Source organism: Taudactylus pleione, unplaced genomic scaffold (assembly GCF_031769625.1).
Source record: "Taudactylus pleione unplaced genomic scaffold, aTauple2 ptg000372l, whole genome shotgun sequence".
Classification (NCBI taxonomy): Eukaryota; Metazoa; Chordata; class Amphibia; order Anura; family Myobatrachidae; genus Taudactylus; species Taudactylus pleione.
This window is the reverse complement of record NW_028284773.1, coordinates 17,250,931-17,277,693: the sequence shown is the minus strand read 5'-3', so window position 1 is coordinate 17,277,693 and position 26,763 is coordinate 17,250,931. Positions and strand designations below refer to the sequence as shown.

Genomic DNA, 26,763 nt, shown 5'->3' with positions numbered 1-26,763 from the left:
TATACTGGGAACTTTCCAGGCACAGGATGGCACCATCACTGCCCCGAGCTCACATCACAGCATTACAGCTTGGAGCACACACCACAGCACCCAGGAGCAGCATCACTCAGCTCCCATTGGCTGGAGTTCAGCCCTGGATGCCCCATGCTGCATCTCCTAATCATGTTGCTGCTCGCTGACCTATGCAACCCTCAATCTGATCCTGTGCTCACCTGGAAGTTCTCACCCATGCCATTCGGCTCTAAATGCATGCTCTCCACCTTCTTCCTGGCTTCCCCTCTACAACCTGCTATTGGACTACTTCCCTCCGTGAACTCCTGGCCTGCCCATTTGTTTTGGGGTGTTAATATTCCCCTAGGAGCTGTCACACAGGTAAACAGATTGGGATGACAAGCTGCTCTGCAGATTTTTTGGGGGGAGGGGAATTGTGTTACAACCTGCACTGCAGATGGGTCTTTTTTGTGACAAGCTGCTGTGTGTGTTGAGCAAGTTGCTGTGGAGGGTAGGTAGCCCGTCTACTCCTGAGACATCAGAATCTTTCAGATGGAGAAAAGTTGACTGGTTTGATGAAAAAGATGGTTAGTTTAGGTGTATGGAGTATTGTTTTAGTTGAACAGACAAGTTGGACAGTTGGTTAGTTGGATGAAAGTTGGTCTATTTTATGGCCAGGTTTACAATATCTCACCTAGAGGTCATGAATCTTATGAACTGCAAGACGATTGTATAGGTGTTTTCCCAGCTTTACATCTTATTTATTTATTAACACTTACTTATATAGCGGCAGCATATTTCGGTGCACTTTACAATTGTGAACAAAACAGTAATAAAACAAGACTAGGTAATACCAGATAGACAAAGTGGTAAGAGGGCCCTGCTCGTAAACTTACAATCTTGTACTTAGCTTCAATGTAAGTTAAGATAGTCTGTCTGATTCCATATTGCTACACTGATATTTCTATATTGTGGTGGCCTGTTTTCTTATATGACCCCAGGAATTCTTGTGGGGCACCCAAATATTATTGGTCCTGTCACAACAATGGCTGGTGTAATTATAACCATCACTCAACTACAAACTTTAACTTCAATACTATATCTCCCACAGCTACAACACATGGTCATTTTCTCACAATTAGAAGTAACTTGATCACGTGATTACAGTAATAGTTTGAAATACACAAGTCCACATAATATTTAGTGAATGATTTCAAGAGTAATTATTTAAAGATCAATTATGCTTATAGAAGTTACCTGCGCCACATCCAGAAGGCCGAATAATGCGTGAATATTAGTATCCGGGTGAACCATAACAGCATGGGCAGGGACCTGTGCCCAGTTACAGTCCGCATATTGAGTCACTTCTGCTCTGGCACCATTTGGACACAGCAACTGGAAGTCACTAGATTTTAAATCCTTTGCCCAAGCCTCTTGGTTCTTGCCTAAAGAACACACACAATCATACAGGGCAAATCTACCAGTGCAATCCTTAGAGTAAATGGCTGTACTATTGCTAAAATGGCTAAACACATTTACAATCTGTTCATTCAAACTGATAATCTCTTGTCGGATTTTAAAGAATCAACAAATGTCAGTGTGACGATAATTAATACGCAATGAAAAGGTCAAATCAATCGATCATCCTATTAGATGTACAATCCTTATCCAGTGAACACTATTCACTGTAACTGTATTATTTAAAAATCCTGCAATTTTTGTACATTGTGAACTCACTGCAAATGTATTCCTGGTCTGCCAAATGAGAATTGTACTGTAATATGAGCGAAACAAACAAAGGTTTTTCTTTTTTTTTTACTTTTTTGGGGGATTTATTTAAAAAAAATGAATTGTAAAAAATATGCAATTGTTCATTCAAAAACAAATAACAATGCATGTGTACGTTATTCTGATGTATTGTCCTTTGTTTTGTTATAGGTGTACATCGTGGGCTTGCAAATTATCAGTACACTTTCTGGTAAATCAGTAGAAAGCCAATACATGCACACTGCTACACTTCTGGAGATACAAAGTGTGCTGGATAAAAAAAAGATATATTTTTTTTATATTGTGTTGAATTTGTACATTTCAAAAATATAAATAAAAAATATTTGTTTTAAGTGTGTTTGATTCAAGCACATTCATTCATTTGTATCTTATTGTGTGAAATTAATGGAGCACATTAATATGTAATACATTAATGACACTAAAAGCTAAAGTATAACTAGAACATTTATGTGACACAGTGGAAACTGTCTTTACCAAGTCACGGGGGACATGAGTGCGGTGCCCCTGATGAGATAAATTACTTTTCTAGGGATGTGCATAAAATTACAACAATTTTTTCCCATCTACTTTTATGATATGCACAATTGTTTTGTGTTGTACACAAAAAATCTATATAAATATATTGAGATAAATACCGTCAGAATTTTCAAAAATCGTTGCGCTCTTCACAAATGCCACTTCTCCGGTCTCTACTAAACACCTGCAGTAACACACATATAGAATATTTATTTTCAGTGAGTGCGACAAGAAAAAACATTGATTAAGTAAATACTGGAGAACATAGGCATGTTTATGGTTATCTGTTTGCCAAGGTCTTCCTACTGCTGCCTAAGGGACACAAAAGGTCTCTGTTACATGCAGAATGTCTGAAGCACAACACACGGTCATCTTTGTTGGAATTGTGCAACAAAACATCTGCCAAAGCACATGGGTTTATTACAGTGTTGGCTAACCTTGACACTCCAGCTGTTATGGAACTACATAACCCAGCATGCACTGCTACAGTTTTGCTATTAGGGCATGCTAAAACTGTGGCAGGGCATGCTGGGATATATTGGCCCTCATTCAGACCCACTCGCGAGCGGCTGTCCGCTCGCAAGTGGGTCGATGGTCCCCACTGCGCATGCGCACGACGGAGGGAGCTCCGTCGTGCGCATGCGCGAGACCCGACGAGCGAAGGACTTTCCTTTGCTCGGAGTGTCTCATCAAAGGGGGCGTGCTGTCGATGGTGAGTGACAGCACGCCCCCTTTGGTGGGCGTGCTGGGGGCGTGCCTGCCAGACGGAGGCGTTCCCATGGGAACGCCTAACGTCTGAAGCCGGCCCCACTGACATCACTAGTGATGTCAGTGGGAGTGATTTTGGCTCTGATAGAGCCAAAATCACTCCTGGCCTTGCGGTTGAAAAACCCAACCGCAGGCTTTTGCTCGCAGCTATACGAGTGTCCAGGAGGACGCTCCATATTAATGGAGGTGGGCCCTAATTCAGAGCGAGCGCTCTGGTCAGAGCATCCGGCTCTGAATCAGGGCCATAGTTCCACAACAGCTGGAGTGTCAAGGTTAGCCAACACTGGTTTATTATATCCATTTTGAGGAAGAGCAGAAGTTGCACAGGTCAGTAGGAGCAGTTGGGGAGAGTGAGGGCATTTATTTGTAGGCACATGGTAGGTGAACAGATACGTCTGTTCTTGTAAGCAGTGCATACATTTTATTTCATTAAATTTAAAAGGGGTGGAAGGTACATTTTCATGGACTTTCCCTATCTTGTAGCATAGTGCACAGCCTTTTTCACTTAGCAAAATCAATTGACTGTCTCAGCTGGAGAAGATCGGGTCTCTTCCTAGACATTTTTCTCACTCCCGCATGTGAGGGGGGTGAGTTGCCATCGCAACAGCGTGCAAATGCTGACAATGGCATTGGAACTCGCCCCCCTTGCAGGCTGGACTTGTGCATTTTTGCTCGCACAATAAGTGCGGTATGTAGCAGCAACTTACTCGTGGATGTGAAATTATCGCACATAATTGAATTTCTTCATGAATGAAACACATTCTGCACGTTTCAGTTGCTTTTTAGCAGAGAAGCTCATTTCAGCCACCCACTGCCCCACTTGTACAATAGTGGCGACCCCTATTAATCACTTCCCTCATTTTTAATGCGGATGGGGTGTGATACTATGGGATAAATGTAATAGACTGCGAGCCAGCACTGCTGCAGGAATACATGTGAGTATGCCCATATTTTTAAAACAGCAAGCATGTTAAAGGCTACACCAAATACGGGCATGCTCGCATGTATTCCCGCAGCAGTGCCGGCTCGCAGTCTATTACATTTAGTTCTATATTATCGTCTACATTCGCAAAGTGAAAATTCACATTTTTCATACAAATTTATTAATATTCTACTGCTGGGACATGGGCTCCGATTACAGCCTCTCCAGGCAAAGAGCTTCGGCTATCACTCTGCTTCCGGGTTCCGTGGGTGGACAGCAGCCTGTGCATGCGTCACTAGGGGTAGATGTAGAAGAAAATCCCTCTCCAAAAATATCTGCATTAGAGTAGTCTATTGGCTACTATGGACGAACACCACCTGCGCATTCCAGAGCGTGGTAAATCCAACAATTTAGGCATTTAGCAGCCCCCATAGAAGTCTGTGGCATATATCGGAGATATCTGCTCTGATCCACTCCTTGTTACATCCTAGGGATGCTTAAATTATGCGAGGATCAGCTGTTTTCAGGGGATATTATGCAATTTACCTTTAACATATACGCCCCTGGGGGTGGTGCAATTGGTGCCAGTAGCACCCACCTCTAAAGAGGCTCCTGTCTCTGGTACCCCTCTATGCTGAGCACACAGTAGGCAAGGGAGATGTTACTGTTGTACCTAGTTATGCCACAGGGAACCGGGGTGGGGGGAGGGTGGAGACTTATAGAATCATCAGATAATGACCTGATATAGCTCTGCAGGTTCTATAGAGGTATTATTATAGTTGAACTTTCATGTGACATTACACATTTGCACCAAGATGCACTAGTAGTTCATGAAGGTGTCTCCTAAGAGTGGGAGATGGATGGGCCATATATATACACCAGTGTGTGTTAAGGGTACACATATGTAAAGTGGTTGATTATGAGTCTCACCTTGCTTCGACCGCTTTAGCATCTTTTGCCATAGTCGCGTCTCCCTGGTGTACAAGCGTGCCTCTGAATGTGCAGGGACTGGGGCACCCACTTTGTGCATCTTTAGTCTCAACAGTTCCTCTTGGTACGTTTTTAGAAGCAACCAATGGACTACCATCAAACTCACACAAGCCTCATAGTAGGTGAGGAATCTCCGTCAGAGTATGGCCTCCAGTGTAAGTGATTAAGCATTTGAGTTTGCAACTAGTTCTGTCATTCCCATAACACGCCCATAATGCGGTACATCGCCGTGCGTCTGAATAGCGACCTCCTAGACACCGCCCAGGAATGACCAATACATTTCCTATACATTTTTGAGACTGTGAATCTCAATCGCTACTGCAAATCTTTATGCACACACTGTGGGAAGCATGCGCTGTGCAACTTTTTACACATGTGCTATTGAAAAACATTGACCATTTGCGTGACTCAGAATCATACCCAAAGTGTGCCTCATACAATAAGTGAGCAATCCAGGGAAGAATAAATCACATAAGGGAGGTACAGATGTAAGCTGAGAAAGTGGTGTGATACACAGTACAGCAACTAAGAAGTGAAACACAACATTTAATGAGCAATATATTTCAGCTATTCTGAGACATAACTTACTGGACTTGCATATCATAGCACTGCTGTATGTGAGCAAGCCAGTGCATTTAAATGTGTGACCACAGGGCATAAGAAACCCAAGTGAGCATAAGCTCAAACTTTGGGACTATAGAGGAAACCCAGAAAACTGCTACAGAGAGAGCCTGTAATCAGGGAGAGCAAACCTAATAAAATTATGTTAAAGATAATAAAAATGTAAACTTAGTAGAGCATCAGAAAAAAACAGGCTGCTCTTATACCTTATTTTAAACTTTTTTTTCTTTAAGACTTCCCTTCTGCAAACAGCTTGAATCAGAAAGATTATTCTGTAATTCCTTAACAGCCTTGAAATGCTGGCCAGCTCACCATCAGTCAGTGAGAAAAACTTGGTCTGTCTGTCAGATGGTATGTATATCCACTGTCAGATCTGAGCACCAATTATCGCATGCTGGAAGATTTCTCCCGATAAGCCAATTAATAATTGCACAATGTGTGGCCGTCTTAACAGTGATTTTCATCTTCTAAATCATCCTTCTGGATACACACACAATACAATAGGTTTAGTGGACATAGGGGCTGATTCAGGGTTGGGAGCAAAGCAAATAAACAATTAATTTTCCACCTTGGTAAAACTATGTTGCACTGCAGATGGACAGATTTAAAGTATGCAAAGAGATCTAATCAAATCTAAATTACAGTGTAAAATAAAACTTCCCAGCATTTGTGGGCTACATGAAAAAGCAGCCAATATTTACTCTGCATGCAAAAAAAATATTTGCACCCCCTGTATTGCAGCATGGTTTGTTCCAGATATAAAGTTAAAAAAGTGTTTGAATGTCCTGGTTGCTATGGTTAGTTACAGCGCCCTAACAGGGCTTTTATGCGCCCTGTGCCGTCAGAGCTGCAGTGTGCACGTCCTGACACTCCGGGTGGCACTGCAGCAGCAATCTTGGCTAGAAGGTGCCATTCCAGGTGCCCTGCTAGTCAGATGCAGTGGCCATGGGTGAGCCGCAGTGCCGCACACAGGGCTCTGTGCTCTGTGCTGTGGCACCACTCGCACATTCCTAGTTACGGCACTGGCTAGGTGCTAATGATGTATTTAAATGCAGTAAGCCCTATTGTGTGAGTTGTGACTGCAATTAAGACCACTATTGTTATTATTACCATTTATTTATATAGTGCACGCATATTCCGCAAAGCATTACAGAGAATATCTTACCATTCACATCTGTCCCTGCCCCAGTGGAGCTTACAATCTATATTTCCTATGACATGCACACACACATACACACTGTTAAAGTCAAATAATTGGTTATGATCGCTGTACAATTATTATCTGATGATCTAGTCGTCTATTGTTTGATGGCGAGTAAAATGGACACTACTCTTCATCGTCGCAATATGATGCGCACAAATGCGTATATATATATATATATATATATATATATATATATATGCAAGGTTTAGTCAGTGTATGGGAAACAGGTTTTGTGTGTATATCTGTTACAAATAATTAAAATGCACACAGATACTGGTATGTGCAGAGGAGTGTTTTAAATGCAGAGTTAAAGACCATTGTCAGAAGCCTGAATATCTTTAGCAATTGTATGCGTTTTGTACTATGCTACTGTAGTTAAGAGGAACTGACATTTACACTCCAAATAAGCAGAGAAAAACCTTTGATGAGCTATCAGACTTTATGACTCCAGCAAACATCTGCTGGTCACCTCTGAGCAGATCAACCTTATTGTCTATGACACCTTGGAATTTGGTTCAGGCAAACATAATATTAAATATGTCAGTTAATGGATAAAGTTAGGGATATATATATTAATCCATTACTCATACACTGATGCACATAACGCACACACATAAACATATATGCATACACCAAGACACTCGTATGTGTATCCACATACGTACACATAGACGCTCACATGCGTACTCACATACATAAATATGGATATGACACGGATGCGCATATGTATAAAATGGTTCCCATTCACTACAGTTAATAATCAGAGTTATTAAAGGTATTTTGAGCTAATAATTACATTGTAATATGTACTTAAACAAGATCTAAGGTTTAGAATATAAGGGACATGTCATGTTTGGTATCATACTAAATCCCTGTTTTTTTGCAGACCTCCGTTCCTATCGGCAAAGAAGTCGCATCTTGAGTCCGCTAGTTATGGATGATAGGGATTTATTGCATAGATTGTTATTATTAGTATGCAGTGTTGTAGCTACACAATGTGACCGTTTGAGGACTGAGCCATCCCCCTGATGACACCGTATGAACTAACCAATGACCAGAGTGACCAGATGCAAGAACCAATGGACACCTGCCAACGTGTCCCTTTGTTCTCTCTGTAACCTGTACCGAATATAGGCTGTGAGCTGGTCTCAGTGTTCAGTCATTTCTCCATTACTTTGGGTGACGTTGACCGCAGGGTTCAGGATTGAAATACTGCATACTGGGACCAGTAGCACATGCGTATGTATTGGCTGTACTTATATATATCTTATTGCTTTATATTGTAATTGTTAAATCTTTCCCTGTTTACATAAATAACTTTTTGTGCTTTGGAACCACACAATTGGATTGGAAAGCAATTATTTCTTAAGCGACTTGCAGCGCTAATAGCGACTAGCGACTATTAAGAATCAATAACACTATGGTCAGTTTTTTGTGGGGAGCCAATTAACCTACCAGTATATTTTTGGAGTGTGGGAGGAAACCGGAGTACCCGGAGGAAACCCACGCAAGCACAGGGAGAATATACAAACTCCGCACAGTTAGAGCCGTGGTGGGAATTGAACCCATGACCTCAGTGCTGTGAGGCAGTAACGCTAACCATTACACTGTCTGTGCTGCCCAATGAAGTGTTGCTTCCAATAGGCTGTCTGCAGAGCTGTAACTAGACTTTTTGGTGCCCTGGGCCCAAAAGCGCATTGGGTCATCCCCCCAATTTTTCAAACAGGGACATAAGATGCGCGCCCAAAAAGGGGTGTGGCCTCATGGGTTGGGGCCCTGACAAATCTAATTTGTCCCATACGATGATGAAGGGGTACCGGATTCCCTTGTATCACTGTTATCCAGGTGTCACTGACAAATACAGTGTGAATCCATTGGTTGCAGTGACAATACACAATAATTATACAGTATAACTCACCAGCTGTAGATGGCGGAGAGAGCTGGTGAAGCTGCACCTGCAACAGGATTTGTCCATCAGAGCAGCTGTGCACAAGCCTGGAGCCGGCAGTGTAGATCACTGACTGAAGGTATAGAAAGAGCGCTAATGTATATGCAACAAATATCAGCGGCGGGGAGGTCTGTGTATGTACCCCAGCTGAACTGACCGGCAAGGGTAGTCGAGTTGTGCTTGTAATACTTGGGTTGGGAATTGGTGGCTGTGTTCAGGGCTGCCATCAGAAATTTTAGGGTAAATAGCTCCATGTGTAAGGTGTCTGACTGCCATGTATGACAGTATTTTGAAATGTGTGTGTTAAATAAAAGAGGATGTGACTGAAGGTGCTTGGGGAGGTGGCCAGATGGAGGGGGACTCGGCTAGGGAGGAGATAGGGGCGGCCAGGAGATGCCGGGAATAAAAGAAGAGAAAGCTACAAATGAGAAGGATTATAAACAAAAAATGTACAGGCCCAGACAGTGCCCCCTGTCCTGCAGTGCCCTGTGCCATGAAACATGTCGCACCCCCCTAGTTACAGCCTTGGCTGTCTGTGCATGTTGCATACCTCCCAACTGTCCCGCTGAAAGTCCCGTTTTTTGGGGACTGTCCCGCTGTCCCATCCGCGGGCCGCAGTGTCCCGCGGTGGGGGGGGAGTTGCGCACGGCATCTATTCACAATGCGGGGAGGAATCCCGTGGGCAGCCCAGCGCAAGCCCATTAGTGAAATATACGGGGCATGCCGCTAGACCATGCCCCCTTTTGGATAGACCACACCCCTTTTTCGGGACCGAGCGCGCCTTCGGCACGCAGAAGTCCCGGTTTATGGAAGTTAAATGTTGGGAGGTATGATGTTGTAACTGCAAATGTTCCCAACTGGAAAATCAGGACATATTAGACTATGCCATGGTATGCCCTAACACGCCGAATTCTGCCAAGGCTCATGAAAATTTGGATTGTTGCCATATGTAATGTTGTCTGCCAGTGGGGGCTTGGTGCACTGAAACTGATAATGCGGTGTCAGCATTTTATCTGAAAAAGCTTCTATACAAAGTGCTTGCATAAGATTCACAGCAGTGACCGGTTTACTTTTGCTAATGTATAAATGCAATTTTTTAAGACTGCTATTTCTGCTTCATTGCAATGCATTTTGCAGAGGCTCTTAGCAATTTAATCTTTCAACTCATTAAAAATGTAGGCCCTGATTTGTATGATCTTTCAATACCTTCACTATCAGCCAATGTTTTTAAGTATATTTGTATTCCTGCAGTATGCTAGCTTCCAGCACTGCTGCACAATATAACATCCCATCGGTCTGAATCTGTCAAGGTAATATATTGACATGTGCTAAAGTGGCTGTCACATTTTTATCCATGTTTATTGCTAGGTAATGGAATGTCTTGTTTTTCTAAAATATATAATAGACCTTTTTTATATTTACAGTATATATATATATATATATATATATATATAAAAACAATCATTATTTTATTTTTATTTTTTTTTACCTAAAAGCTCCGGAATAGTCATAATATTGTTCCGTAGTGCTGTTTTCACATTTGCCTTTTCCAGACACATCACCCTTACAGAGTTGGCAGAGTTTGGGTGAGAACCCATTTTGGTTTGCCCCCGGCACACAGCTTGCAGAGAAAAAATCACCAACAGCTATGATGCAAAGAGAGAATAAAATGTTCATTATCCACTGGGCTGTATGATGCAAAAAAAAAAGGAAAATAATTAAATCAGAAAATATTGAACACAATGTAAACAGGGATCATTAACCATTCTTACCTACTCTCCTGGCATGTCTGGGAGACTGCCAAATTTGTGAGAGCTCTCCTGGGTTACCAGATGAGTAGACTAAACCTCCCAGAATGTGATCGCATCAGCATGCCTCCACCCCATATGGAGTAATATGCTGTTTGTTCGTCGGGAGGCTTGCCACCTAGCAATAGCTGGCGGATGGATGAGCAGGCCTCCCGAATACCGCTGGAACAAGGTAAAGTGAAATAACAAATGTACTTACTTAGCTTGTCCCTACAGAAGAGGGCGGGGCCGAGCATCTGCTCTCTGACCTAATGGTCATGTGACCGCTAGAGCCATCCCTCAGGTAGATTTTTTTACAGTGCAGACATGGGAGCAGGGCCAGCTCTAGGGGTGTTCAACCAGTGCAGTCGCACAGGAGCGCCACCCGTAGAGGGCGCACCCCTCCCCAGCATCCCGATTTCAGCGGGACAGTAGTGGTCAAATCAGGAGGCTGGGGACCCCCACCGCTGCAGCTGTGCGGCGGTGCCAGACCCCAGGAGTGTGAATGGATGCCGCGCGCATGCGTGCGGCAACCATTCACTGATGGGAGAGGGCTGGGGGAAGCCCAGCCAGTGACGGAGTGCTGGGCTTTATCCCCAGCCTCACGTTAATTGGAGGCTTGCCATGCGGGCACGCCTCCAAATAACGTCACGTAGGGGTCATGGCCTATGGTAATTAGGCCACGCCCCAAATTTGGCATGCAATGTAAGGGCGCCTTCTTAAGGGCCGGCACAGGGTGCTCCGACCCCTGGAGCCGGCCCTGCATGAGAGGAAGCTGGGTCTGTTTCTCTGACAGAATACTTACAGCTGTCCCCCATTGCCTTGCACTAACGTGACAAAGAGGTAATTTTCTCCTGCAGTTTCTGCACCTGGAGTAAGGGCAGAAGTGCGGTTCCCTGCCCATATGATTATATTCCCCCTCTATGTCCACATGGATGGTAGGGAATGACGTTGGACAGTAGCTGATGACGTCAGGGTACAAAAACTGAAGGGGATCTATCCACTTCCCTAACATGACAGGAGAGCCACCAACATTGCTGGCAGTGATTATTTATCTTTTACACTGTTATTTAGAACATCAGGTGAGTGCAGGACCGCAACTAGGGGGGGGGGCTAGGGGTGCGTGTGCACCGCCTGACAGATTTGAAGGGGTCCGTAGTCAGTGTGGCTAGCCAGGTACTATAATGAGTCAGACTGACTCATAATAGCACTGGCGTCAAGAGCGGCACACATAAGGGGGCATGGCTTCGCGGGTCCCGACCATTCCCCTTCAGCAAAGCCACGTCCCTTTCGCGAGTTCCTGCCTTGCCTTTGAAGTCCCTGGCACAAAGACCACCATGGTAGCCAGTGAAGAGTCTCCCTGGCCCCTGCCTGCCAGACCATCCCAGCCCTGCAGATCACATCACAGCCCAGCCTTTATTTATGTGTGTGTATATATATATATATATATATATATATGTATATATATATAATATATATATATATATATATGTATGTGTGTGTGTGTTTGTGTATGTATATATACATGTGTGTGTGTGTGTGTGTGTATATATATGTACTGTACCTTCTAGCTGTCCCCATTTCAGCTGACTTTCTAGAGAATAGGATTGCCACCTAGCAACAGCACCCATCCTATACCTTGCTAGGTGTGTCGGTTGCTCTATCCATGATAAACCACAGGCATCAACTGCTAGAGACATCAAATAATTATCTCTGTCTTACCATTTGGTTGTCCAAATTATGATCACGTCAGCATCTGTTCTTTCTCCTTCATGCCATTTGGGCTTATAATTGTGCCTAGCTTGTGGATGTTCTTCATGTTACTATGTTTGTATAATTACTTCATTGCAATGATCAAAACTATGTTTTTGTTGCCAGTTCAGTAAACTATTCAACTGGAAATGTCTGTCAAGGACTCCTTTTCCAGGTCCCAACGCAGCGCCAAGCCAGCAGCCTTACTTACCTCCGGTTTCCGGTTCGTGGTCCTGGGCAAACGCAGATCATCTTCACGGCAACGCTCCAGCTGCAGGTCTCTCTCTTTACACTGACAGGCGTCCCTCGTGCAGTCTGATGTCATCCTCCATAGTTGCCAGTGGTGTCCTCAGTTCATGGGCACAGCCATCTTGTTGTAGCCAATCAGTCCATTAGAATTTCCTGGTTCTCTAGTCAACTGAGAGTCACCCACCAATCAGCAACAGGCACTGCCTATTTAAACTCTTCCAGGATGCTCATTCAGGACCTCATTCAGAGCCGCTCGCTGCTGGCGGGTGCTCGCTCTGAATGTAGACATTTTTGGGGGTTTTTTTCCTCCGGCCACTCGTTAAGCTGTGGGAGACCACCCACAGCTTTTGCGAGCGGCCAGGAGACCATCGCAATAATCGCGACCATCGGGCTTGCGACGAGACCCTGAGGTAGGGTCTAGCTGCCGCAAGCCCGAGTGGACTTCCTGCTCTAATAGAGCAGGAAGTCCACTACTGACATCACTAGTGATGTCAGTAACACCTCCCAACAAACGCCAGGCATTCCTAAGGGAACGCCTGCGTTTGTCCGGCCACCCTCCTCCTACCCGCCCACAAAACGGGGTGAGCTATCAACATCGACAGCCACCCCATCTTGTAGCGAGCCCCGTTGCGATTGAACATAAGTCGCTCAGCGGGGCTCGCGCATGCGCACGCCGGACGTGGCGCATGCCCAGGACATTAACATCGAGCTGCTTGCGACTGCACAGCGCATACGAGTAGCTCTGAATCGGGCCCTTAGTGCCTGTACAACGTCTCTTCAAGTCCTAGTATTTGGCTCCTGTTACCTTCCAGTGTTGGATCTGCTACGCATGTTTATCCTTTGCCCTTTCGACCAATGACACTACTTTGGGTTAAATCCCACAGCACCAAAGACACTACTCTGGGTCAAAACCCGGAGTACCTAGGAACGCACATCTGTGCGTTCTATCTATATCGCCAGGACATATCACAGTGTTCTACACCCAGAGTTTGACGCACCTTTGTGTACTCAAGTTCTACACTTTCAAGCCTGCAATACCACACAGTCTATCTGGATATACCTCTACACCTTGTGACCTAGGATTCCCGTCTCGTCTTACTGGGCGTACCCGGTGACTCAGACTCAGGATTTCTCCTATCGTCTAGTGAGGATGATTCAGTGTCATCTGACTCATGTCCTGCTTGTTGTGGAAGTTTATACATCAGTACTAATCGTCCTACTCCAGCTAAGTTGTTCTTCATGCTGTACTTTTACTTTTGCTCCTACTCAGCGTTCCAGTCAGTTCCTTGTTATTAATAATAAAGCCTTCTATTCTTCACCATCGCTGTGGATATTATTTCTTCTATGAGGAAAAACTATTTAAAACCTCCTCAGTTTCTACTACCACGGTCCAAGCCCGCAGAGTCTGATTCATCTCAGGAGGCCAATTTCCCTGGAGTCCTGACAATGTCAGTGTCTTCTTTCCTTGCATTTGAACTGAAAGGCTTGGGATTGCCATCAGTAAGCTTCCGAAAAATCTACCTGAGGGCAGGCTCAAGCGGTCACATGACCATTAGGTCAGAGAACAGATGTACCCCCACCCCCCTCCTATGTAGGGACAAGCTAAGTAAGTGAAATTGTTTCACTTTACCTTGTTCCAGCGGTATTCAGGAGTCTTGCTCATTCACCTAATAGCTGTTGCTGAAAGGGCAATCCTATTCCCTAGAACAAAGAGAGTTTGCAGATCATAGATTACGGCAAACTACTGTGTGTCTTCCCCCTGGATCTTCCCAGGGCACGATTAATTAAAAAGTAGGTAAATATGGCATTAAAACAGCTAAATTCAGACAGGAGTCTATAACTGATTTCAAGTTCCAAGCATTAGGGAGCATTGGCGCATCTATAATGGGTGCAAGGTGTGCGGTGCACACACACCCCTGAATCCTGTCACGACCCTGTCTAGTTTTCACCTTTTTGCCTTGAGACTTACCCCTGTCAGCTGTCCCATGGATCTGTGTTTGTAGTTCTCCTGGGGGATCTGCTCTGACTTCTCTATGCATTCCTATCACAGTAATTACTGCACCTGGTCTCTCCTGTCTGTGAGCACTGCTAGCCCTGATTGGAGTTGCAGGTGTGGTTCTGATTCTCAGAGCTGCAGAGATGAATACTCCCTCTGCATGTTGTGCCTTCCACCACTCAGAATGCTACTGCCAGACCACCTGTCCATATCCACCAATTGCTGCCAGACCCATGGTATATGTTTCCTTCCCTGATAGCATTCTGGGCCTGAACATCTCGTCTTCCCGTGGTGTATGGTTCATGCTGTTTCTGCATTTCAAGTGTATCCCTGAAACCTGCTACAGCAACCCCCAGTACTTCCAGAAAACCTGCTACAGTAATACCTGGCATCCAGTCTTCCTGTTACAGCAATACCTGGCCTGTGCTCTGCTGCTAGTCCTACTCCTGGTTGGTCCCTGGCACTCTGTAAACCTGCATCGTGTCACCCTGCCTTGCTTCCTGCTGTGGATCAACTCCTGCTCCTTTTACCTACCTACTCCCTCCCTGAACCTAAAATTCCCAAACCTACCCATTCCTTCCTGAAGCCTGTTATTCCCAATTATCCAATCCAGCCTGCACCTGAGTTCCAACCTTGTCGCAGCATTTCCGGATCACCCTGTTTAACCTTCGTCTCAGCATTACCTGATTTCCCTTCAGCCAATGTCACGTTATTCCAGTCCAGAGTCAAGTTCCAAGCTCATCAGTTCTATCCACGTAGCCACCCAGCTACCAGCGTCTACCCACGGCTTTCCAGCCGCTCCATGTAGCTACCCAGCTACCAGCGTCTACCCACGGCTACCCAGCCGCTCCACGTAGCCACCCAGCTACCAGCGTCTACCCACGGCTAACCGGCCGCTCCACGTAGCCACCCAGATACCAGCGTCCACCCACGGCTATCCTGCCGCTCCACGTAGCTACCCAGATACCAGCGTTTACCCACGGCTATCCAGCTGCTCCACGTAGCCACCCAGCTACCAACGTCTACCCACGGCTTCCAAAGCCACAACAAGTAGCTTCCACGCTACCATCCGTCTGCAAGCCCATCTACTAGTAACCCGACCAGCTCAGTCAGCCTACCTGCCGGTCCCAGTCCAGTCCCTCCAAGTTCCTTCTGGTCACATTCCAACGTCTCAAGTTTCCAGTTCCAGTCACTCATCACCAAAGGCAGTTCTCACTGCTACCCACTTCTTATAATAAAAGAGCTATTCATCTACATCATCTGTGGTTCCAGTCATGCCGGCCTCCGTTGAAACCCGATCACCACCTGAGACAGGTAACTCACAGACACCAATTGTGACAGATCCTGGAGGATCCACACCGTATACCCTGCACCCATATATAATTATACTTACCTCTCCGGAGTCTCTCGTTGGCTGAGGCTGCAGACAGAGATCACCAAGAAAATGGTGCGCCGGCCATGTTCCCAGAAACCTGTGCATGTGCAGTAGACTCTGGCACTAAGCCAGATTCTACTGTGCTGTCAGAGAGGATGGGGCCCGCACGGAGGCTGCTCAGGAGCCCCCTCCTCTCTTAAACTGCCCTTGATAGGGAGGTACTAAATATTTAAGAGACTGGGTTGGACAATATTCAGGTGTCTACAACACCAAGGCCAAATTAAGGGTCACATGTGCCTGGGGTTGAAAATGTTCAAGGGCCTATACTGAGAAGGGGAGGAGCTGGAACCAGTGCTGTGTGGGTGTGGCCCCAGCAATGTGGGTGTGTACATCTCCTACACCAGTGGTCTCCAATGTTAATTGAGGTGTGAGCTACTTTAGAAAAATTAAGCCTCCTGAAAAGCTAGTAAAATTGTAGAAAAAAATCTGGCTAATAACTGAACAATTGAAGGTAATTTATAAAAATGAAAAAAAATAATGTTTCACAGAAAATAGAAAATTCATTTAATTATTACAGTGATATTGTTGTAGTTTGTAAATAAAGTTTAAGCACAGGCACATTTCACTGTTAATTACCAGCTCCAAGGAGGTACGTGCAGTAGAGGAGCAAAAGATATAGGCAGGGCTGCTGTGTGATTTTCCGACAGGGCTGGGCGGGAGTCACTCACTCCGCCGTAGCGTAGACAAAATGGGTGGAACCATGGTGAAGCAGAGGCTGCAGCAATCACCTGACGTGTTTCCCTGTGGCTCCACCCACGGGGGAGCACACGTCAGAGGTCACTTTCTCCTAGTTGACTCGGCAGTACTGCAGCTAGGTGAGCTACCAAAATTAAGACCGCCAGCTACCGGTAGCTCGTGAGCTACAGGTTGGAGACCACTGCCCTACAGTATCAGCTCAGCTATCTCCCTAAATACATAAAAATAAAAACAATGCAGAATTTTGAGGTAAAACTAGAAAAACTATCAATCATCATCATTGTGTATGGCTGCACCAGCTGTCCAGTACTAGTAAGGTCTATCTGTAGATGTGTCCATGTCACAATTACATGTACACGCCCATTACTCCACTTGGCCTATAATTCCTGTTCCACCTATCCAACCAATAAGAGACGTAAATCAAAAATAAACATGTATGTAAATGGAGGTATGCATACACATTCTTGGTGTGTATACGTTGTATAGAAATCTGTATCTTAAGTTGAATAAAAATAGATGCACATCCGCTTCTAAATAACTCCCAAAATACCTAAAGAATAAAAGAGGTAGCATCTACATTCACCTTTGTAAATAGGTACAATTAAACGGTATGCTGCTTTGTTATTTAGAAGCCTGGCTTGTTGGCTAGAAAGAAGGCTAAAGATGGAACGGTTGTGAATAACATTTTGCCACCATGAATTGCAGTACCCTCACACAGGGCTCTATTTACTACAATCCGCATATTGAATGCGGATTGTAGTGTGATATTACCTAGTGAATTCGCATTGCGAATTCAGGCAATATCACAGGGATTTACTATAAATCCCTTGCAGGGACAGAGCTTGCGATAAAGCTCTGTCCCTGCGGATCCCATCCGCACTCTAGTCGCGGTATTTTTGGAAAAAATACCGCGACTAAGAGCCCGCGCATGCGCCGACCCACCGTCGCTGCTACCCCCCACCGACACCAAGCCCCGCCCCTAGTGCTAAGCCCCGCCCCCCGCGATCGCAGACCCCCGCGACCCCCCCCCTCCCTTCATTACACTTATCTGCATCCTCCTGGCCTCCGGTGATCTTCTCCGGGCTTCCCGATCAGGTGATCTCCCATACTGCACTGGATTCAGGTAAGTAAAAAAAAATGTTTCATTTTTTTTTTTCTTTTTTTTACAGCAATCAGCTTGCGGTCTATTTAGACCACACAGCTGATTACTGGTACCGGCTCCCGCCTCTGCTCTCCCCGTTAGAGCAGAGTGGGAGCCCGGTAACCGGGGGAGACCCTGGATAACGCCACCTCCAGGTGGCGTTATTATCACAGGGCTTTCCCCGGTATTTTTTTACAATTTATTTTTAGTAACTATGGTCGGATCACATTTCCCATTACAATTATGGGAAATGCGATCTGCTTTACTAAAAATAAGTGATACCTAGGGGTTGGAGTAGAATTTTACTAATTCTACTCCAATTGCCCTATAGTAACTACAGGTGAAACTAAAATAATGTGAAAAGGGTGTGAAAACACCCTTTTTCACTTTATTTTAGTAAAATAATGTTAATAAATAGAGCCCACACTCACCATTGGCAATATTACACCCATCTGGTCTGATGACGCCCCTCCTAGTAAGCACACCTATTGGGATATTCCACCCGGCTGTGCGCATATAGCCAGTGTGACAAGATTTTCTGCCCTTCAGCTCATTAATGGTAAAAGCATCAAGAGGGTTTTTACGGACCACAGCCACAGCATAATAATTATCAGATGATTCGTTCTCTAGAAGAATGAAGAAAATAGTACATTAGATATAGTTGGTTATGAAAGCCAATGCAGAGTTGTTATTTATGTTTTCCCATATGTGTAAGTGGTCACTAGTCTTTGGAAAGAGGTTAAAGAAAATAATCTGAATGGACCACATCTACCAAACCAATGAAAATGAAAAGCACATGTAATATATCATAATCTATTTTTATGTTTAATGTATTGTGTTTAGCATTTTTCTTCTTCATGCATTTATTTGTATTTCTCATGTATATTTAGATTTTCAAAGGTATTTTTTTTTACTTAGATTGACTTCACTGAAAAAACTGTAAAGCTACTGTGAAATGGAAATGGAATGAACCTCATGAGAAATGATACCAAACATAAGGTTGGTTATTCCCCAGAACAGGAAGTAGTTATATCCAAACAGGAAGTAGTTATACCCAATGTGAAAGAAGTATACCACTTTCAGATAATTATATGCACACAAGCGGATTAAGGCTACATCCTAATTTGATTTGGATCCATTTTATGTGCTGGCAATGTACACCATTCTTGGTACATGGCAACTGAGGAACAAATGTACAGTATTAAACTGAATGAATGCAGGAGTTTGTCCATGCTCCAACACACTGATAAATAACATAAAGTCTGACAAGATCAGTAACATGCAGTATTTATTTTTAAAATGCATTCATCCCAGAAGATTGCCACCATTGCAAAATTAATGCAATTCAAATTTGTTGGAGGAAAGCAAAAACAAAAATGTTGAAAAAGTTTATTTGGACATAATCTAAAACTGACAGTATTCCTGTGAGTGCTGGGGAAGCAGAAGAAATATAGAGGAGACAGTGATGAACATCTTTTTCTATTATTTGGAGGGGGAAATAACATTACCGACATTGTGAAGAGGGATTTGGGGCCACAATGACACAATTCAATGCGAATCACATCATCAGCCACAGACTTGCCCGATCTTCTGGATGGCCTAGGGTGCCACCTTATATTTGGGAGCCTCCCGGCAATTCGGCAGAGTAGGCAAGTTTGTTCAAAATGCAGATGGATCGAGAAATGTATAAGCTCACAGGCTGCATATGTAGGACCCGTCTAAGTTGCTTCTCACTTGCAGCTGGATGATTAGTAACGGGGCAGTAACAGGGCATTTGGATGGAAAATAAATTTGCAGTGATTGTGTACACAGCGTTGCGCCCTATGCTGAGCTGTGCATATGCAGAGATCCATTTGATTTCATATCTCCTGCACCAAAGATGGGGCTGTGCAGATGCTGATAATAGTGTTGATGGCTGCTAGCGCAGGCGGAGGGCTGGGGGTGGTGCGGTCGCATAGCTGCGTTGGACATAGAATAGCAGTGGATGTTCTCATGTGACTTCCAATCACGGAAAGTGGCTGGAACTGTGCCCACATTACATGTGGCTCAGTGTCCAGCCCAGTGTGTGTGATTATGCACAATGAGTGAAATTTTTAATTTGGGCTCAAAATTTCACATAGCATTAGTAAGTGCTCCCAGTGCTACTGTTACAAGTTGCACTCATGACTTGTTTCCTTCCAGTGATTTACCTCCTTCTGGCAGTGCTGTTCTAATTCCGTCAGTTGCTAGGCGATCTGGAAGCCGCAGGATGTCTCGTGTTATCCACAACATGGCATGATTGGGTCCTTCCCCTATTTGTGTACACTGGCCCTTTGCCACTTCGCCGACTATAGCGTTCCCAGCCACACTATCAGTTCCCAAGCTGCTGCCGGCTTTGTTGCCGCTCCATCGGCTTCCCAGCCGCACCATCAGCTCCCAAGCTGCTATCGGCTTTGTTGCTCCAGCCACACTTCCAGCTCTCAAAGCTGCATCTCACCACCAACTCTCCAGCCACACTACCGGCCCACAAAGCCGCATCTCACCACCAGCTCTCCAGCCACACTACTGGCTCTCAAAACTGCATCTCACCACCGGCTCTCCAGCCACACTACCAGCTCTCAAACCGCATCTCACTACCAGGTCTTCAGCCATACTACCGGCTCTCAAAGCCACATCTCAACACTGACTTTCCAGCCACACTACCGGACCAAGGCCACATCTCACCACCAACTCACTGGCCGCAGTACCGGCTCTCAAAGCCGCATCTCAACACTGGCTCACAAGCCACACTACCAGCTCTCAAAGCCGCATCTCACCACTGACTTTCCAGCCACACTACCGGCCTAAAGCCGCATCCCACTACTGGCTCTCCAGCCATACTACCGGCTCTCAAAGCCGCATCTCACCACTGGCTCACAAGTCACACTACCGGCTCACAAAGCCGCATCTCACCACTGGCTCTCCAGCCACACTGCCGACTCTCAAAACCGCATCTCACTACCGGCTCTTCAGCCATACTACTGGCTCTCAAATCTGCATCTCACCACAGGCTCACAAGCCACACTACTGGCTCTCAAAGCCTCATTTCACCACCAGCTCACTAGCCACACTACCAGCTCTAAACCGTATCTGTGGCTCTCCAGCCACACTAGCAGCTCTCAAAGCTGCATCTCACCACTGGTTCTCCAGCTACACCACCGTCTCCCAAAGCCACATCACTGGCCTCCAAGCCACTGCATCCACTCTTCAAATTGTACTACCAGCTTTAGCCACACCATTGGCATTCTAAGCCACACCATCATCTCTCATAGCAGAAACATCTGCTTCTTAGCCAAACTACTGGCTTTTCTCTGCTAGGATCTGTGGTTAGCAGATCATCTTGGTGGCAGTTCCCAGTCATAGTTGCTACTGGGATACTGCATCTTGCCTGATCCATTTTCCGGCTGTTGCAGGCAGCCGGATTCTTGTCTGTGTTTAGCTCATAGCCTGTTATTCTTGTCTATCTGTATGTTTTGTCTCAGGTACTCAGTAATCACCATCTGTCTGTGTACAGCTCAGGTGCACACTAGCCTGTCATTAAGGAGGCTTGCAGGGTTTTCTCTGATTGGATCCTACATCTCTTAAGTTTCAGTCAGCCCTGCACTCAGGGCAGGTTATATCAGATAGACGTCCGGAGTATGTTTGTTCAGTGCTCAGAAGTCTCTGAGTCCTAGATGGTCTACCTAGTTCTCCTGTTCCAGTACCCAGTGCCTGTCTGTCTGATCTGGATCTGACTGTGGGTCATCCAGCCTGCATTCCTGCTGTGTCGGAGTGCTCCCATCTGCCATATGGTTCCTGCATCTCAGCCTGCTAGGCCGCATAACAGTCTGCATATCCACTGATTATCAGCCATGTCTGCTTATGTTCACCAGAGTCAAGTTTGCAGTGTTCTCATCCACATTGCTTCCAGTCAGTGTTCCTGCCATGTCTCAGTTCAACTCCTGTGTTCAAGTATCCAGTTCATCTCCTGTGTTCAAATAATCAGTTCATCACTCTTGTTCAAGTATCCAGTTCATCTCCTGTTTTCAAGTAATCAGTTCAACTGCTGTGTTCAAGCAATCAGTTCAACTCCTGTGTTCAAGCATTCAGTTCAACTCCTGTTTTTCAAGCATTCAGTTCAACTCCTGTGTTCTAGTATTCCATTCATCTGTCTTCAAGTCCTGTCTCAAGTTACACCTCAGCCCTCAAGGCTGCCCCGTCCTGTCTCAACTAGCACCTCAGTTCTCAAGTCCTGTCGCAAGTTGCACTTCAGCCCTTTTGTCCATATTTGCCTGTCTTGTCTTTGTCAGTCCAGTCTTGCCTATCTTATCCTTGTCAGTCTAGTCTTGTCTGTAATCTAGTCTTGCCTGTCTTGTCTTGATTCCTGCATACCACAGTCCTGGTACTCCTGCCCGGCAGCTATAGAAACTGTCCAGTCGCTATTTGTCTGGTGACCCAGCTACTATATTGTTCCAAGACATTCATCGGACCATAGTATCTGCTGCTGCTTGTGTCATCTCTCTGCAGCAACACTCCACTAGTCCTTTTAGCGATTCTATCATAGCGTGGGAACCGTAACATTCTCCCAGTGTCCACTATCTTCCACTATTCTCGGGTGGCGGAAGACCTCGCTAGCCTTGTTTCTAGGGGTTTACATGGAACAGCCTAGGAATCTATAACACCTACCCCAGCTAGACAGCACAGCAAAATACTGTAAATAGACCACAATCATCCCAGCTCTGTTCATAGAGTATGGGCTAAATGTAATAGCCAATAATTTGCGGGAGCTGACACGATCCCAGCAGGATAGCCATTGGATTTAAAGCAGTAATAAGTTTAAAGGCACAACAAACCAGTTTTTATTATTTATGCAAAATGGCACTTTATATAATGACTATCTCACCGAAATCGCCCTGTCTCCCACAAATTATGGGCTATTTCTTTTGGCTCTATAAATGAAACTTTACGAACACATGTGAAATACCATTCCACAGAATTGATAAGCAGAGACGTAACTTGAAAATTGTCTGTTTTGCCTTGAAACTGGTGCTAGATTTTGCTTACTTCTACCTGTAACCTTCCATCCCCCTCCTCCTCGTCTGTGCCTCCGCCCCCCACAATTGGGAGCATGAGAAATATTTTTCCATTTGATGCACCTTTATTGCTTTCAGCACATCTAAAGAAAACAGTGATGTGAGTGAAGCCTAACTGATTGATACTTCATTCATAATGACATATATTTAGAAAGACCTTACAAAGGAGTCATCTGTGCCCTTGAGTAATGCATAGCTGGATCCCTACAATAAGTGGTGTTGCCTGTAAAAGCCAGAAAGCCAGAAAAGTTATTGCTGAAACTGCCATGATTATTGTCACACAGGGAGCAGAGATATAAGCAGGTTACAAATGCTTTACTTTAAATAGGAGAGGCTAGGGCAGCAGTCCCCAAACTCAGTCATCAAGGCACCCTAATAGTCCAGGTTTTAATGCCATCCATGTTTAAATACAAGTGACTTAGTTATACATCAGTCAGTTTGATTATACCATCTATGCAAAAACATGGATAGCCTTAAAACCTGTACTGTTAGGTTGCCTTGGGGACAAAGGGCCTGATTCAGACCCGGTCGCAAGCACTGAGCACTCGCAACCGGGTCGATGGTGGCCCAGAGCGCATGCGCACGACCCGGATAGCGACGGGCAATCCGTCGCTCCGGGTCTCGTACCAAAGGGGGTGTGCTGTCGATGTTGAGTGACAGCACGCCCCCTTTGGTGGGCAGGCCGGGGGAGTGGCTGCCTAAATGGAGGCGCTCCCGTGCGAACGCCTCCGTTTGGGGGCGGCCCCACTGACATCACAAGTGATGTCAGTGGGAGAGATTTCGGCTCTGTTAGAGCCGAAATCTCTCTGGGTCTCGTCGCAAGCCCGATGGTCGCGATGGCCTTGACCATCGCGACCATCTTCCTGGCCGCTCACCCACAGCTATGCGAGCGGCCAGGAGGCCGTTCTAAAAAAAAAGAAGACCGGCCCTGATTCAGAGCGAGCGCTCTGTCTGAGCGACCGGCTCTGAATCAGGGCCAGTGTCTGGGAAACCCTGGACTATGGATTAATTGGTTGGGTTAATCTGGCTATGTGTCATAGGGGCCCATTTATCTTTGTATATTTGCGCCTTAATCGCAAATATTAAGTTTCTCCCGGATCTATGAAGGAGAGACTGCAGCTGGTATCTCCTATACCTGCTGCGATTACCTCCATTCCTGCAGGCAGCTGCATCACCTATAGGTTTCTCTGGGGGAGGCGATGCTGCCAAATTTACTAACATCCAGAATGTGATGCATTCCTATAGGCTACACATCACTTAATTAGCCAGCAGAGGGTTTCCCCAGCAATGGCTGCTGCATATGCGCAGTCAGCGGGACTGCACATGTGCCACAGCCCCGGCAGCACAACAGGCACATCGCAGGTATGGGTTCCTTTTAGAGCCCCTGTTCCTGCGGGTGCCAGATGGTGCATTCGGGTGCTATGATCACATTTTGCAATGCGATTATGGGCAGCAATGTCATGCCCAGATCACATTACAAATGCGATCATTAATAAATGGGCCCCTAAATATCAATCTGACACTGGTCTTAGAATAAAAGAGAATCTTTATCTGCAGTAAATAGCGTTAAAAAAGATGTATGTGGCTTAGTAGAATGCAGAGTATGCCCATTCCGCGCATGCATCATCATGCTGATGCGCGGAATGATGTCAGAGTGACTTCTGGGTAATAAACCTGGAAGTACCTCTATCACAAAAGATAGATCTTATCAGGAGAGCTGAATGCAATGCTTGATGCATCTGCCCAGAATAAGAATTTGCTTTGGCCAGAAGTTACAGGTGAAAATCAAAGCAATTATTCTTACTTAAACACATAGGGCCTCATTCAGAATGGCAGGCAATTCTGTATGCGCACAGATTTTAGCAGACTGCACCTGCGTCAGAGCGAATACAGACGATTCAGAGCCGTGTGCATCCTAGTCGCATCTCCACATTAGTTACAGGGTAGCAATGGGGCATTTGCACTTAGGATTAGTGTCCTGAGAGCGTGGCAAGGGCATGCAGATGGATGGATTGCAGGGTATTTAGAGTTCAGTGTATTAGGAGAATTGTCGGCTTTCAGTCACATCTCTTGTACCAAGGATAGTGTTGGTGCAAATGTGCATTGGTGATGATAATGACTGCTTTCACTAGCAGATAGATGGGGGAGGTGTGGTCACATAGATGCATCTGAATACAATGCATAATAGCAACACTAGTGTGAAGATTGAATGCTCAAACATGTACACACAACTAGCCATTGAGCCATTGGTAGGGCAGAAGAAATTCTCCTGGTTACTTACCAGAGTAACTCTCTGCAGCAGCTGGCACTAGCCCATACACCTTCCCAGCGGTAAATATGTCACCTCCATCTAATGTTACTGCATCAACTTGTTTATCCTGTATGGGAAATACCGGGAAGGGATGTACAGTGAATTGTAACAATAGTAGTATGCAGCAAGTTACTGACTATATCTTCATTTGGATCTTAGAGAGCCATCATTTAGCTGTAACAGGCTAACTCTATTTACTTCTTACCTGAATCATTTTCATACACTCTTCATGGTTTTGAGCAGAGACGCACTTGATTGATGGGTACAAAGCCTGTTTATTGAATGCAACAGCCATATCTCCACATTTCCACACTTCTTCCGTGCTTATGGTACACCAGCGAAAGAATTTTGGCAATCCTAAATGATAATATTGGGACATAAGTTAAGATTTCATAATTTTAATTGATACCCCATTTGACTTCAAATTGGAAATAACTGTTATTATTTTTTCTGCTGTTTTGTGGTTGAAATACAGCTCTTGTGAATGCTGTTTTGTGGTTGAAATACAGCTCTTATGAATGCTGTTTTGTGGTTGAAATACAGCTCTTATGAATGCTGTTTGAACAAATGATTTGGAAGAGCTTAACACAAAACATAACATTCTAAAACAAAATGCACGTGAACCGGCATACTGTAGCAAATTTAAAATGCCATTAAAAGTGACAAGCCCTTGAGATCTGAAAGAAAATCTCCTGACATAGCAATTGCCATTCCACAGTTTTAAAAATAATGTATTTTAACAATAAATCAGCAAAAAAAGAATATTTTTATGCAAAAACCCTATTTATAGGAAATAGCTCAATCCTGTATCCTCCTTAAAGTCATGCTAAAACATTACTATAATAATTCAATTAAAGCAATTTTGAGGATAGTAACTTTTAAAAGCAGCTAAATCCTTAATAGCATTAGTAATATTACTATTTAAAAAAAAAAAAAAAAAAGAGTAGCAGATATTATACAGTGTACAGTACAGATTGGTTAATATGCATGAAAAATATTTCTAAAACCCCCCCAAATATTTGCATTGTGTAACGCTATATGTAGATCCTTTCCCTTCCATTTTATATGCATCTGCTTTCACTAATGATCTTATTTTATACATGGTAAATGTCCCATCCTACATACTGTAGAGGTGCGGCTGCCTACTTGAATCTGTATGTTTGAGACAAGACCATATTTTATTCAGCTATAAATACAATAATGGGCCATTTCTTTGTATTTTTCTAATAAAAACTGAAAGAGGAATTCCTCCCTGAACACTCTGTGGTCAGTATGAGATAGGAATGACATTGTATTTACTGTCAGGGTCACAGCTTATTCCTGTCATTGCTTGCAGATATTCATCCCCGAGCCAGGCTTGGTATGTCTGATTATAGATCATTCTGAGCTCTGTTGTGGCATCTCTGAACAGTAAGTTGTTGCCACTGTAAGCGGAAGAGTCAAACATCTTGAAGCTCGAGCTAAGATCATTGTATCTTTGCTACAAAAAAAAAAACAACAACATGCAAATGGTAAAATGTATAACATACAACACATGTAGGATATATATATATATATA

At 44.7% G+C, this 26,763-nt stretch overlaps 1 protein-coding gene across 1 annotated transcript in view; it reads right to left on the bottom strand.

Annotated features, from left to right (window-relative positions):
• MELTF (melanotransferrin) overlaps positions 1–26,763 on the bottom strand; it is a 145,407-nt gene that overhangs the window by 22,999 nt on the left and 95,645 nt on the right. Inside the window, exons 8-14 of the mRNA XM_088444768.1 lie at positions 26,505–26,685; positions 25,411–25,562; positions 25,176–25,272; positions 18,236–18,430; positions 10,238–10,394; positions 2,415–2,479; positions 1,249–1,436 (exon numbers count right to left, since the gene is read on the bottom strand). Coding sequence (XP_088300894.1) covers positions 1,249–1,436; positions 2,415–2,479; positions 10,238–10,394; positions 18,236–18,430; positions 25,176–25,272; positions 25,411–25,562; positions 26,505–26,685 — 1,035 coding nt within the window. The remainder of the gene's footprint in view (positions 1–1,248; positions 1,437–2,414; positions 2,480–10,237; positions 10,395–18,235; positions 18,431–25,175; positions 25,273–25,410; positions 25,563–26,504; positions 26,686–26,763) is intronic.